The sequence below is a fragment of the Trichomycterus rosablanca genome, chromosome 23 (assembly GCF_030014385.1).
Source record: "Trichomycterus rosablanca isolate fTriRos1 chromosome 23, fTriRos1.hap1, whole genome shotgun sequence".
NCBI classification, from domain to species: domain Eukaryota; kingdom Metazoa; phylum Chordata; class Actinopteri; order Siluriformes; family Trichomycteridae; genus Trichomycterus; species Trichomycterus rosablanca.
Window position 1 is genome coordinate 12,591,919 of NC_086010.1, and position 15,272 is coordinate 12,607,190.

The 15,272-nt window shown below is 36.6% G+C and overlaps 1 protein-coding gene across 1 annotated transcript; it reads left to right on the forward strand.

Moving 5' to 3' along the window:
* Positions 1-914: 914 nt before the first annotated feature.
* On the forward strand, positions 915-8,853 carry erfl1 (Ets2 repressor factor like 1). The gene is made up of 5 exons (XM_062986005.1): positions 915-978; positions 1,865-2,099; positions 3,869-4,055; positions 5,235-5,364; positions 8,012-8,853. Exons 1-5 carry the CDS (start codon positions 915-917, stop codon positions 8,851-8,853), a joined length of 1,458 nt encoding a protein of 485 aa, XP_062842075.1.
* The last annotated feature ends 6,419 nt before the right edge of the window (positions 8,854-15,272 follow it).

Sequence of the window (15,272 nt, forward strand, 5' to 3'; positions counted from 1 at the left end):
AACGTTTTTATAAGTTTGTTAATTTCTCCTAAAACTTTCAGAACAAAAGAAAAAAGTAAACCATTATACTTCAGGTTTGTCTATCAAATTAAATGTTTTGTTGATATAATTAATAAATAGTGTTTTTTAGCTGGGCAGCACGGTGGCTCGCTGGGTAGCACTTTCGCCTCACAGCAAGAAGATCCTGGGTTTAATTCCCAGGTGGAGCCATCTGGGTCCTTTCTGTGTGAAGTTTGCATGTTCTCCCCGTTCCCATGTGGAAATCCTCTGGAGCTCTGGTTTCTTCACACAGTCCAAAGACATGCGGTCAGGTTAATTAGAGATACAAAATTGCCCTTAGATGCATGTATGTGTGTTAAGGTGTGAATGTGTTTGTGTGTCTGTCTGCCCTGTGATGGACTGGCGCCAGGGTGTTTCTGTGTGTCTTGCGCTCATTGGGAGCTGGGATTGGCTCCAGCAACTCCCCACCCCTTGGACCCTGATTAGGATAAGCATTTAAAAAAATCAGTGAGTGCTTTTAGCTGTTAAAATTAGGCACCCAGTCTGTCTAACGTGACATCACTCTTAGCTAACATTTTTCCTCACGAACTACTACCTTATTCTAACAAAAAAATGTTAACATGATTTTATTTAATTAACAGAAACAACATGAAGGGTTTGTTAGTTCAGTTAATGTTACTGTATCCAGATTTAGATTTAAGACTAAAATAATGTAGTTGTGTATATGCCATTAAATATTTACCAGAATGCACAACAAACCTACAGTAATTAAATCCAGGTTTTACAGTAAAATACTTATTCTATATGCTATTACACTTTAGTTCTGATTTGAATAAAACCGTGCTTTCTTTAATGAAATTTATCAATGTGTCTGAATGTGTGATTCTGTGTGTGTTTACAGGTGCAGTGGAGTCATGGACTGTAACTGTGTTAGTGATCTGCTGCTTACTCCACCTGTCCCAGCCCTCTGGACACCAGGTAACTGTTAAATCATGTAATAACAATGAATGTAAAATGACTTATTCAACTGCAAATTCTTAAAATAAAATATTAGTGCTAATTTAGTTAAAATGGTACAAAATTTTATATTGACAGAAAAAATAGTAAGTGTTTTTTACAAGTTTATGTTTCACATTATAACTGTCCACTGACTCTTTCCTTTTGGGATGCGTTTCTTTAATCAGTAGGGTACACACAAACTGCATTCCTTAGCAGGACAAATTAAGCTCTCTTGGACTCTCAGCCAAAAATGGCTGTTACTGTTATGGATCAAATTCAGTTGTACAGTAAATGAAAATACTACAAATAGTTTCCTGTTGCTCAACCTTAGGTTAGTAATGTAAAAGAGGGGTGGCACAATGGATCGGTGGGTAGCCCCTTCACCTCATAGCAAGAAGGTCCTGGGTTCTATTCCCAGATGGAGCAATCCAGGTTTTTTTGTGTGTGGAGTTTGCATGGTCTCACCGTGTCTGGGTGTTCTGGTTTCCTCCCTCAAGTACAGACATGCAGTCAGGTTAACAAGAGCTACTAAAATTACCCTGAGTGTGTGTGTGTTGTTTGTGTCTGTGTGTTTGTAAATCCCACACACCACTACCTTGAATAAGATAAAGCAGTGGTAAAACAGACTATGAATAAATATAAAGGGAAGTAGTATTCTACAAAATAAAACTTTTTACTTTGAAAACAGCAATTGGCATAGTAAGAAAAATACTAAAGTCGGTATTTTAACTATGATTATCTGTACTCCGCTGTAATTAAGAGCTTATTCAGAGAGCTTTGTACCCAACTCAATTGCACGAGTAAGCGTTAAAAAAGAACAGGTCTCATCAATGTCCTTTAATTTTTCTTGCCTTGCTCTTCTCAGGCTTTGCCTTCCCAGACTGGGCCTATAAGCCAGAGTCTAGCCCTGGATCCAGGCAGATCCAGTTATGGCATTTCATCCTTGAGCTGCTTCAAAAGGAGGAGTACCAGGGGGTGATTGCCTGGCAAGGAGACTACGGAGAATTTGTGATCAAAGACCCAGATGAAGTGGCAAAACTATGGGGCATTCGCAAATGCAAACCTCACATGAACTATGACAAGCTTAGCCGTGCACTAAGGTGGGCTTTTTTATTTTACAGCAGTTTTATTTAGTCCACATAATGATAAATATTTTATAGTATTTGTATATACTTAAGCATTGCTACATGACATTGCTACATGACGTTTTCCAGTTTTACTGATAATTAAAGAGTGTCACTAGAAACCCTAAATTATTTGTCAACCAATAAGTTAAATGGACCCTGAAAAAAAATATGTTGGAATGACATGACATTTTTAATATGCATGTATTTTTGGATTGTATTTATTGTATGTGCTTTTGCAAAATAAAATAAAAAATAATAATAATAATACATAAAAAAAGAAGAAAGCTTGCGTCACTACAGGTCTATTTTACACTTTTAGGCTTTATAGCTGATAACAATAGTTATTATACAGAGCAATATAAATGCACTATGCCTACTGTATAGCAACATAATATATTTTCTTTCCCAAATTTCTGTATTAAACCATAAAGGTTCACTGCATGCTCAGCCTTAAACTCTGTAGCTTAAATAGCCATATCAGCTTGCTTGTTAATCTTGTGTAAGATTTTTGTTTCTTTTTAAGCTTTCTTTTTATACATATATTAAAATTATTATTCTAGATTTATATTTGGGACACCATTACATAACATTTTATCACGTTTTGCAAGTGCACACAATCGATAAATATTAATATTTTAAATAATTAAAAAAGTTTTGTAAGTACCTCAAAATAGAAGGGTTCTGATTAGTTTTTGCAATTTGAAGACAAAAAGCTAAAACATTTATAAAGTTTGTAATTTAATACTCAATGCATAACAAAACATTTCTCACAGGTTTTAAGCATTAATCCATATTACAAAAACCTTCACCAATCTTACTATTACTTATGCAAATCAAATTCATAATATTCCATCTTTCACCCTTCCTTTCCTTTTCTAACATCCTCTCCCCACTCTGCCTTTAATAGCCTCTGTCACTATATGCTAATTGTTATAAATTAGTAGAGGCCATAATTGGCCTAGTTGATTAGCCTGTCCTAATTGCTCAATTAAGGAGCATTACACAATGGCCATGCCAGCAAAAGCGTACAAATTACTGGCATGGTAGGTTGCATTATGTGTACTTGTGTAGTCTGCAGAAGTAAATAGAACGTAGCCAACCATAAAATGTTTTGAAATGTTAAAGTACACATAACTGACTGTCAAATATCCATAAGACTTTTATGACTGATAAAATTAAAGACTTTAAGTTTTGACAGGGCATTTTTAACAGAGTTTACAGAAATATGTCAGAGGTTACAGCATATAAGTGTCATGTTTGCGCATCAATATAGTATAGAGAAAAGGAAGCTTTTTTAACGTCCAGAGATGTATGTAATCAATACAGTCATACAATCCAAGCCAGTAAGAATTGAGGGCCTTGCTTAGGGGACCAAGAGTGGAATGTTGGCTTATGTAGAACTTAAAACTGCTAATCTTTAATTTAAAATCCAGTATCCTAACAGCTAAGCTCCCACAATAACCTCTGCCTTAAAATTACAGATCGGTCTATGGCATTTAAATCATATTAATGATTATATAACCATTTATTGTTTTATTATATTAGTTTAGCGAATTAACTATTTTATATATTTAATATATAATGATTTTGATTTCCTACAATTTTGAAATATTTAAGACATTTTTAAGAATATAAAAAAGTTATTTTATTCTGTTTACAATTTTAGTAATAAGGCTCTACCACATTACCCCCTTCCCTTCCCATCCCCTTTTTAATTCCTGAATTCTCTCTTCTTTCTCCAGGTACTATTACAACAAACGCATTTTGCACAAGACTAAAGGAAAGCGTTTTACTTACAAATTTAACTTCAGTAAGGTGGTTCTGGTAAACTACCCTCTGTTAGACATGGCCAGCTCTCCATTCCTGCTAGCCCAGAACCATTTCAGTGGAGGGGCATCAACACCAGACTGCAATCCAGTCACTACTGAGGTATGAGAAAACATATGTGTGTGTGTGTGTGTGTGTGTGTGTGTGTGTGTGTCTTTGTGTATGTGTGTGTGTGTGTGTGTGTGTGTGTGTGTGTGTGTGTGTCTTTGTGTATGTGTGTGTGTGTGTGTGTGTGTGTGTGTGTAAATGTGATTTACTGTGCAATACACCAGGGTTATATTTATTAATTATTATATTATTATATTAAATTGTAAATATTATTTATTTAATATTTTATGTTCATTTAGTAAATATATTATTTTGGTAAATATTATATATATATTTATGTGGTTTAGATATATATTATATATATATATAAAGTAAAATTAAGAATGGTGAAAACACAAAAAGGAAAATATTAAAGGTACTGATTAAATAATCTTCTGAATTAAATACTTTTCATTCATTCAGTCTGTTTTATTACTGCATTTCCTCCTGAAGTTCAATTTTAATCCTTATTATAATGCATCATGGAAATGCTGTAATTAAAATCACCAGACACCAGAATCACCATGACACAGACCATAATGAAGTGGTTAGCAAAAATTACTACGTTAATATTTAATTCACGCGTTTAATTTAAGCGTTGTAGTTATTTATTTAGTTTGACGTACTTTTTGGCCAGTATTGTATTTAATTAGGATGCAAACAGAGGGCATGTGTTTCATGACAAAATAAAGCACCAGAGGGAGAAGGTGAAACAGTTGGTGGCTCTGAAAGTGTATTTGTCAAGGTGAAGAAGAAAGAAGTGAGAAACATCAAAGTAGGAGTTAAAGGACTTAAAACTAATGAAGATCATTTTCTTATCATCACAGCAGTATTCAGTATGGGTATTGATCTGAAAATGAAAGAAATATAAGTTAAAAGGGAGGCTATCAGATCAGGTTATAATAATAAATGCAGGATAGAAAAAATCTGTACTGCATTTTAAAAGTGGTGACAGGCTTTTTTATCTTATAATTGAGTAATAATCCCATAGGGTTAATGAAAAAAAAACAGTGCCTAATTTTCAACTTTTAAAACGTTTCTTTTGCTCTGCTGCTGTAAGCCACCTTATGTTTTATGCCTGGTAGTCAAAAAATAATTATGGCTGGTTTTACATACTATAAACTGTTACAGACTATACAGACTATAAACAGACTATAAACTGTTGACTATATATTATTATCTTTTTTCTGCCAGGCCTTGCAGACTTTATTTCCTCGTTTACCTGATTCAGGACGTGGAACTGCTCTGTTTGACCGTGCCACAGGAGCTCCAGGGTCAGAGGGGGATAAGCTCAGACTGGACAGTTTCCCATTTCTTGGTTCTGGTAAGAATGACATTAGAAAATGTATCTTTTAATTTGTGCTATGTAATTTGTTTAATATATTTGTTGTAAGTAGTTCTCCCCCTGTCTGTGTGGGTTTCCTCTGAGAGCTCTGGTTTCCTCCCACAGTTCAAAGATGTGTAAGTTAGGTTGCCTGTGACGGTGTTTGCTATTGAACTTTAAATAATGAATCATGTTTAGCCTGCAACTACCTGTTCTGTCATGAGTGTAACCAAAGTGTATACATGATGTTAGAATTCTAATAAATAAATAAATAAATACTGCTCTTACTGTGGTAACAGTGGTTGCAGTTAAACCGTAGATGATTGAGAAGTAAATGTCAAAAATGAATAACTTGTTTATTTGTATGTAGGTTCAAGTTTAACAATGTAAAAAATAATAAAAAAATACTTATTAAAAAAAAAAGAAGAACTTCACTTAATGAGGTGCACTCTTGTTGCACTATGAAAACCTGATTTGATCCATGCACTTAATGTTAATGTAAGCTCATGTTTGCATTTTGAGCACATTTGAATATTCATAGTTACATGCCAGTGTCTCATGTGTGAAAGGTCAGGCTATTAATTTGTGTATAGATAACTGCACTACTTAGGATCTTGGATCCATAAAGTGACACTGCATCAGAATGCGTTTTATCTTTGAGTGTTTTTTTGTGTGTGTATGTGTGTGTGTACACCTTCTGATCCCAACTTACTCCCCCTTGCTTTGTTTGTCCTCAGGTTTTATTCTTTCCTCCTCCCCTTTTACCCTGATCTCACTCCCTAGTGTCCTCCCTGTCCTAATCCCTTCCCATGCAGGAAGGCCCTAATTGAGGGTGCAGGCTTCAGTTTTTGGCCTGTGGGCACCCATTACTGTGTTTTTATAAGCAAGCGAGGCCGGTCTGACTGATTCAATATTCATATGTCTGCTAGCTACTCCTGGCCCAGCTCACAGAGAGACTGGAGCCCTGTCAAATTAGGCCTGCATAGCAAATAACAGAGGAAAAAGAAAAAAGAGTATGAGAGGGAGTGAGCAAGAAAGAAAGAGAGAGAGAGAGAGCAGGAGCAAAGACAGTTGGGGAGATAATATGGATTGGTGAGGGTAAACTGTAAAGGAATAGAGAAAAAAGGAGAGAGTAGATACATCAGGTTAGAAAACTGTAACAACATTTGTTAAATGTTAAACAGACAGCAACAAAATAATGGGACAAAAAATCTAATTTATGGACTGTGTTGCAGGCATCATATTAGGAATTAATGTGTATTTACAAAAACAATGAAATAGATAAATGAAAACATTAAATATCTTTTTTTGGAGCTGGGTTTGTAAGTGGATAACCCGAATAAAGATCAAGTGTTTTTACCACACCCTTTACTATCAGGTGTATCAACTTCAATTATGTAAAATTAATTATATTGTTTGGGAAATGCCTGTGTCAGAGAGACTGCTCCAGTGCACAAAACAAGGTCAACAAAGATGAGTTTTAGTTTGATGAGTTTTGGTGTGACCTACACAGTGCCTCGAGCTCAGAGAGTGACCTGCACAAACACCTTTAGGATAAATTGGAACAGCGATTGCAAGCCAGGCCCTTTTCAACTAACACAAGTGCTATTTTAACTAAACTGGCAAAAATTCTATCAGACACACTCTAATATCTTAGAAGAGTGGAGGCCACAGAGGGAATGGCAACTCCATATTAATGATCATGGTTATACACCTGATCAGCCATAACATTAAAACCACCTCCCTGTCTTTACACTCACTGTCCATTTTATCAGCTGCACTTACCATATAGAAGCACTTTGTAGTTCTACAATTACTGACTGTAGTCCATCTATTTCTCTAAATATTTTTTTAATCGGCTTTCACCCTGTTCTTCAATGGTCAGGACCCCCACAGGACCAGGTATTATTTAGGTGGTGGATGATTCTCAGCACTGCAGTGACAATGACATGGTGGTGGTGTGTTAGTGTGTGTTGTGCTGGTATGAGTGGATCAGACACAGCAGCACTGCTGGAGTTTTTAAATACCGTGTCCACTCACTGTCCACTCTATTAGACACTCCTACCTAGTTGGTCCACCTTGTAGACGTAAAGTCAGAGACGATCGCTCATCTATTGCTGCTGTTTGAGTTGGTCATCTTCTAGACTTTCATCAGTGGTCACAGGACGCTGCCCACGAGGCTCTGTTGGCTGGATATCTTTGGTTGGTGGACTATTCTCAGTCCAGCAGTGCTGCTGTGTCTTATCCGCCCATACCAGCACCAGCCAACACACACTAACACACCACCACCATGTCAGTGTCACTGCAGTGCTGAAAATGATCCACCACCCGAATAATATCTGCTCTGTGGTGGTCCTGTGGGGGTCCTGACCATTGAAGAACAGGGTGAAAGCAGGCTAAAAAAAAGTATACGGAGAAACAGATGGACTACAGTCAGTAATGTAGAACTACAAAGTGTTTCTATATAGTAAGAGAAGCTGATAAAATGGACAGTGAGTGTAGAAACAAGGAGGTGATTTTAATGTTATGGTTGATCAGTGTATATATATTTGTATATAGTATATTATTAAACCAGCAAGTTCATTTTTGTCCAGCATAATGTTTTTCTGAAGTCTAAACCTCTCTTCTCTATTTGTCTCTTGAAAAGGTGCTCCCTGTTACTCCAAACCTCCATCTATGTTGGGTCCTTACCCTCGTAATCCTGCTTTTGACTACTCCTGGGGCTTCAACCCATACCTCCCTGGGGCATTATCACTCAATAACTGTCCTAAACTGCCCCCAGGCTCACTATACCCATCACACTTCTACCCGAATCCACTTCATTCTGGCCTATCTCAGCTTCCTCATCCCTTCTCCTCACTCCTGCCTCCTGGGGATACAGCTGGAGCAGAACGGGCTCAAACTGGAGGAGCCAATGGATCAGCAGGTGGTCAGGCTCCGCGAATCTGCATTCCATCCTACCCAGGTAGTTTACTTCAGGGACGGACTGAGCTGGGTAATTTAGGCCTACTTGTGGGTGATAGGGAACGAGTGGAGAACACTAACATCACAGGAGTAGGTGGAGGTGGGATTGGTGTGGGATTAGGCTTAGGGTTGGGATCACTGGGGTTAGGGAGCGGTGGAGGTGTGCAGAGTCCATCGGATCGGCACGCCGGACTGAAACAGGATCCAGAGTCTGATTCTGAGCTGGAAATCACAGACCTGAGTGACTGCAGCTCAGATAATGAAAACGAACCAGACTTTCATGCTGACCAAGGGAAGGAGAACAGGCTGGGTGGTCGACCTCATATCCCTGAAGCCAAAACTGCTGGGCTGGGTGGAGCCCTACCTCCGCTTTCTTCTCTTCCTCCTCCTATATCCCCTCATCCCCTGAAAAGCCTGGTGCCCATAACTGCTTCACCTCCATCTCTGCCCACATCCCTTTCTTCTTCTCTTACTTTGGTTGAGCGGCACAGAGAAACAGAGACTCCTAAACTTACTCATAGTTAATATGCTATATTAGACATTATCTGGTTCATTTTTATGACATTTTTTCTTTCTTTGCCTTCTTGTTGTATATTATTATTGTTGTTGTTTATTATTTATTGTTTTGTGTATCACACATATGACATGGCACTTCACTTTTATTAAAAAAAACAACAACATTATTAAACCATTAACAGCTCAGCAGGCTTTATAAATCGGTAAGGGTAATAAAAAAATGTTTAAATTTAATCTTTTACATACATCCAGAACCAGAGCTAGTTCCTTTGTTAAATCAGTAACAGTTAAGTACAGTAGTTTTCTACTATAAAACCACTTGTAAACCTTACCTAGATTTTAATGTACACACATTTTAGATATGAACTTTATTTAAGGAAACATTTAAGAACAGTCCTGCAATTATTCTGCTCCCAAAACAAAATGTGAATAAATTTAATAAATGTATGTGAATAAATAAATTATTGGCACCTAACCTAAATTGAGATGATACCATTTTAATGGTTGTAATGTATTTTTGTGAACCGATTTAAATGGTAAATATAAAAAATGTTAACAGTTTAAAAATAACTTCCTCTAATTAAAATTTCCAGCACAAATGAAATGATTTTTGGGCTGAGTATAATGTGAAATATTAAATATTGTTCAACAATATGTTATCACTGAGTTACTTTCTTTTTATTTCACATTTCTATCCATACAGGATAATTTTACAAAATGGTGACTGGTGTAGGTGTACTGCACAATCCTTACTGCTAATTAAAGAGATAACTAAGCAGCTTACTGCAAAGCTAACTGCAATAAGTCATTCTGTGAAACACTATTTATTAGTTGTGTTGCAATAAAGCACTTACTTGCATTTGATTGTGCCGTTCTCAAGAGCTCGCAATTGAAAACTGTCATACATTGGCATCTAGTGGTGAGATGTGACTTTTGCAGCTATGGTGATTGTCTATGAATGTAATTTTTAAAATTTGTACTTTTATCGAAGAAAATCCCCCCTCTTGCACATAGATGTATAATGTGTTTATTGTGATGGGGTCTAGAACGCATTTGTCTTATTTTATCTACAAACCCAATTCTGAAAAATTTGGGACAAATAAAATGTAAATAAAAATAGAAAGCATTGGTTTGTAAATAGTCTTTTACAGGAATTAATTAAAAAACACAAAAGGTTTAAAAAGATTAAATAATGGTTTATCTTTACCTTGAGGCCTACATACAATTCCAAAAAAGTTTGGATGGGGCAGTGTGAAGACTTTAAAGTTTGTGAAATTATCTAAACGATGATCTACACAATTTTCGGAACTTTCCACAGGTAACCAGGTGATGCTACCTTAATTTTTTGAAAAAGGGTATCCTTAACAAAATGCTAAGCTGTTTACAAGCAAGGATAAAACAAGTCTGAGTGTTGCAAAACTGTTTGAGCCAAGCCAAATTCTGCATCTATTGCAGTAGAGTGACTTTGTGCACTGAGGGTACATAAGCTTGACCCCTCTTCCTGAAATGAGTGATGCATTATAAGGTGCAACCTATGACAAAGACATCAGACTCTTAAAAAATGGGAATAGATTTCACATTTACAAATACAACAATTGGTGTCCTCAAATTCCAAACAATTACAGAATGTTTTTTTTAAATGCAGCAGCAAACATGTCCCTGTCCCAACTTTTTTGAAATGTATTGCAGCCATCAAATGAAGAATATGCATATATATATATATATATATATATATATATCTTGGCAAATCATTGTCATCTGTCTCTATTTAAATTTTTCCCTACTGTCCCAACTTTTTTGAAATTGGGATTTTATTTGTTTACTTGTACACTTGTACAGTTATTATGATAATGCAGTGCTAGAATGTCTTATTTTTAATGGCTATAAAATATTATTTGAGCCATATAAAATACTGGGAACAGAGACAGGGAAAGGACATGATTAAATTTGCATATATATATATATATATATTTCATTGTACATATTTTATTATTGTGTATAATACATTTATTATTATCAGTATTGCAGTTATACAAGATTGATGTATTGATGTGATTTAATTTTGTTTTTAAATGAAATCTAATGCTGTGGGAAACAGTAGCTGTGTAGAGACTCAAAACTACAAACAAACTGCACTGGTGTGTTAATGTGGACTGTTTAATGAAATAAAACTTTTAAATTTAATTTAAATGAATTTGAATTGGAACATATTGGAACTATCTGTAATTATAGTAATTCATTTTCAAAGATGGCTAAGAAAAAATCCATAGGGTAATTTTTAATATTTTATATTTATATGTCAATACAGACTAATATATACACAGTTTAGCAGAAAGTAAACTGCCTTTTTATTTTTAATGTTGCAAATAAAACTAGCAGTGTACATAGTGATTTCTTTGTGAATTTGTGTGTACAGATACAGGTACAAAAACAAACATGAATCAAATTGTTCAGGTTTGTTAATTTAATTTTTTTTAAATATATTTAAGAATGAAAAATGCTAAAAAATAATATTGTTAAAAGCAATAAAACATTTTGGAGATTGTGACTGTGGGAAAGTTTAGATTTTGTACTCTTATGTACAGTTTCATATATAACATTTGAAGTTGGGGAAGTATTTATACTGTAGATGATTAAATTTTTTACATTCTAACATTACATTCTTAAATCTCTGGCTGCTACATTAATGTATCAAATCATTTAAAACACTATGGCATTCTTCTGACTACTTGTTTGACTTGTGGAGGTCACACAAAAAGTGGCTAACATATTTCTGCAGCATTTTCTGCTTATAGATGGACAATAAAATTTTAGTTTATTTTTGTCTCTTTAACTACGCAGGTGTGACTTTCAGTTAACCAATATACAAATGAGACTGTTCGATTACTGGGGACACTTTTACACAGGCAGTGCCAGCACTTTCTTTTCAAAGTTTTTCCCCCTTTTCACCCAATCCAGTTGTGTCCACTTGGAGTTTATTAATCCCTTGTTGCCACCATTAAGGAGGCCCGAGGCTGTCACACACCCACACCTACACACGCACAGCCACTGATTGATTTGTTTCACCTGCTAGGGCCAGGGTCTCACAGAGCAAGATCTACCACCCCTACCCCCCACCCCCATGCAGGTGGGTCGACTGGTCAGCAGAGGTCATAATTGCCCCAGCAATGAGAAACCCTGTTTTAGTCATTATCCCTTGATTTACAGACACAGCCAATCATGTCTGTGAACGCACCAGGCTGGCTGATAGAGGAGCTGACTGCCAGCTGTTCCTAACAACACAATTATTATTCGAAAAAAAATATTTGGTTTTAAATAAGCAGCTTTTAGAATTTTTAAATAATTTTTAAATCAACTATTAATCAACTATTATTTAAGTCAAATTAATTTAACTAATATTATTCAAAATGCTAAAAAAACAACATTATAATTATAATTATAATGTTATAATATTATCATCAGCAAGGTAACTCTCAAAAGGAAATAAGCAAACAAACTGGATACACAAGATGTGGTATTCAGGCTGTTATGAAGATATTTAAAGATTCAAGAAAGGTCAATGATAAAAAAAAAAAGTACTAGAGGGCCAAGAAATCTGATGTGAGGTTTCTCAGGGTTTCTTCTTTAAGAGACCGGAGGAAGTCCAGCAAGGACCTGGCTAAGTTTCTGACAGCTTCATCGGGATGCCAAGTTGACCCTTCTACAGTCTGAAGAAGCTGGATCAGCAATGGTAGCAGCCAAGAAACCACTTTCACAGAATGGGAACAGAATGAAATGTCTAATATGTGCTAATGCTCACTAAGATCACTAAGACTGATATGAAGATTTGTGGGAAAGAGTATTATATACTGAGAAATCCAAGTTTATGGGTCAGTTCGTCAAAAATATGTGAGAAGAACAGTTGGAGAGAGATGGAAGAAAGAATTCTTGCAGACTTTAACAAAATATGGTGGAGGGTCTGTCCTGGTTTGGGGCTGCATTTCTGCCAGTGCTGTTGGCGATATTGTCCAAATCAACAGGATAAATGCTAAAAGAAAAAAAAAACAGGTTTTGATTTATCATCTAATTCGTTCTGAAAAGCACCTGATTGGGAATGGTTTTATTTTTCAGCAGATAACAATTCCAAGCATACTGTTAATGCAGTATAATCATATTTAGAGAGAAAAAAAGCGGATAAGTCACGGACCGTCATTGACTGGCCTCTATAGTGTCCAGATCTGAATATTACAGAGACAGTATGAAATCACCTGGACAGATAAAAAAAAAAAAAGGAAATCTTACCCTGGATTAGCGGTTAGTGGCCTAGTGTAATTTACCACTCTGCCACCCAAACGCCCATTATTAATAGCAATAATAATAATTTCTAATAATTAAATAAAAGAAGTGTTACCCTGAATTTGTTAATGGAGCCTTAAATGAACCTAGGATAATACATTTACATTTACAGCATCTAGCAGATGCTTTTATCCAAAGCATCTTCCAGGACAGTATATTGTCCAAGCAATTGAAGGTTAAGGGCCTTGCTCAAAGGCCCAACAGTGGCAACCTGGCAATGGTGGGACTTGAACCAGTGAACTTTCAGTAACTAGTCCGGTACCTTAACCGCTAGGCTTCAACTACCCTTATATATGCATTCATATTGGTATCTGATTGAAAGATTCTGCATTTTATTTTTTGGGTTTTTTTCATTACAAAGGTGTAAATTGTGGACACCTATAGACCCAGCTGTGCCTTTCCAAACTATGTTAAATTGCCACAAGTGGACTTCAAGTTCTAGTCACATCTTAAGAACTACAAAACAGAATGCAGTTTTCCATAATCTGTGCCACAGTACCACAAGGTCTGGCACTTCTGTAAATGACAGATTTTAGTTCTTGATTTTTAATAATTTTTCAAACACTTGTTTTCACTTGGTCATTATGTGTGGATAAGTGCTGACTGATGGGTAAACATTTCAATTATACCAGTTTTAAACTGAATCCACAATACAATTAAGTGTCAAGGGGTCTTAATTTTGTTTGAAATCACTGTACATTGCATAAAAGCATTAAGATTTAAATCAATTATTAACATATTCTGCCATGACCATTTCAAATAATTAAAAGCAAGTTCATATTACATTCCAGTACAACCTTACATTGATAAAATAATGGTTTTGTATACACTGATCAGCCATAACATTAAAACCACCTCCTTGTTTCTACACCCACTGTCCATTTTATCAGCTCCACTTACAGTGTATCACATAAGTGAGTACACCCCTCACATTTCTGCAGATATTTAAGTATATCTTTTCATGGGACAACACTGACAAAATGACACTTTGACACAATGAAAAGTAGTCTGTGTGCAGCTTATATAACAGTGTAAATTTATTCTTTCCTCAAAATAACTCAATATACAGCCATTAATGTCTAAACCACCGGCAACAAAAGTGAGTACACCCCTTAGTAAAAAGTCCTGAAGTGTCAATATTTTGTGTGGCCACCATTATTTCCCAGAACTGCCTTAACTCTCCTGGGCATGGAGTTTACCAGAGCTTCACAGGTTGCCACTGGAATGCTTTTCCACTCCTCCATGACGACATCACGGAGCTGGCAGATATTCGAGACTTTGCGCTCCTCCACCTTCCGCTTGAGGATGCCCCAAAGATGTTCTATTGGGTTTAGGTCTGGAAACATGCTTGGCCAGTCCATCACCTTTACCCTCAGCCTCTTCAATAAAGCAGTGGTCGTCTTAGAGGTGTGTTTGGGGTCATTATCATGCTGGAACACTGCCCTGCGACCCAGTTTCCGGAGGGAGGGGATCATGCTCTGCTTCAGTATTTCACAGTACATATTGGAGTTCATGTGTCCCTCAATGAAATGTAACTCCCCAACACCTGCTGCACTCATGCAGCCCCAGACCATGGCATTCCCACCACCATGCTTGACTGTAGGCATGACACACTTATCTTTGTACTCCTCACCTGATTGCCGCCACTCATGCTTGAGACCATCTGAACCAAACAAATTAATCTTGGTCTCATCAGACCATAGGACATGGTTCCAGTAATCCATGTCCTTTGTTGACATGTCTTCAGCAAACTGTTTGCGGGCTTTCTTGTGTAGAGACTTCAGAAAAGGCTTCCTTCTGGGGTGACAGCAATGCAGACCAATTTGATGTAGTGTGCGGCGTATGGTCTGAGCACTGCCAGGCTGACCCCCCACCTTTTCAATCTCTGCAGCAATGCTGACAGCACTCCTGCGCCTATCTTTCAAAGACAGCAGTTGGATGTGACGCTGAGCACGTGCACTCAGCTTCTTTGGACGACCAACGCGAGGTCTGTTCTGAGTGGACCCTGCTCTTTAAAAACGCTGGATGATCTTGGCCACTGTGCTGCAGCTCAGTTTCAGGGTGTTGGCAATCTTCTTGTAGCCTTGGCCATC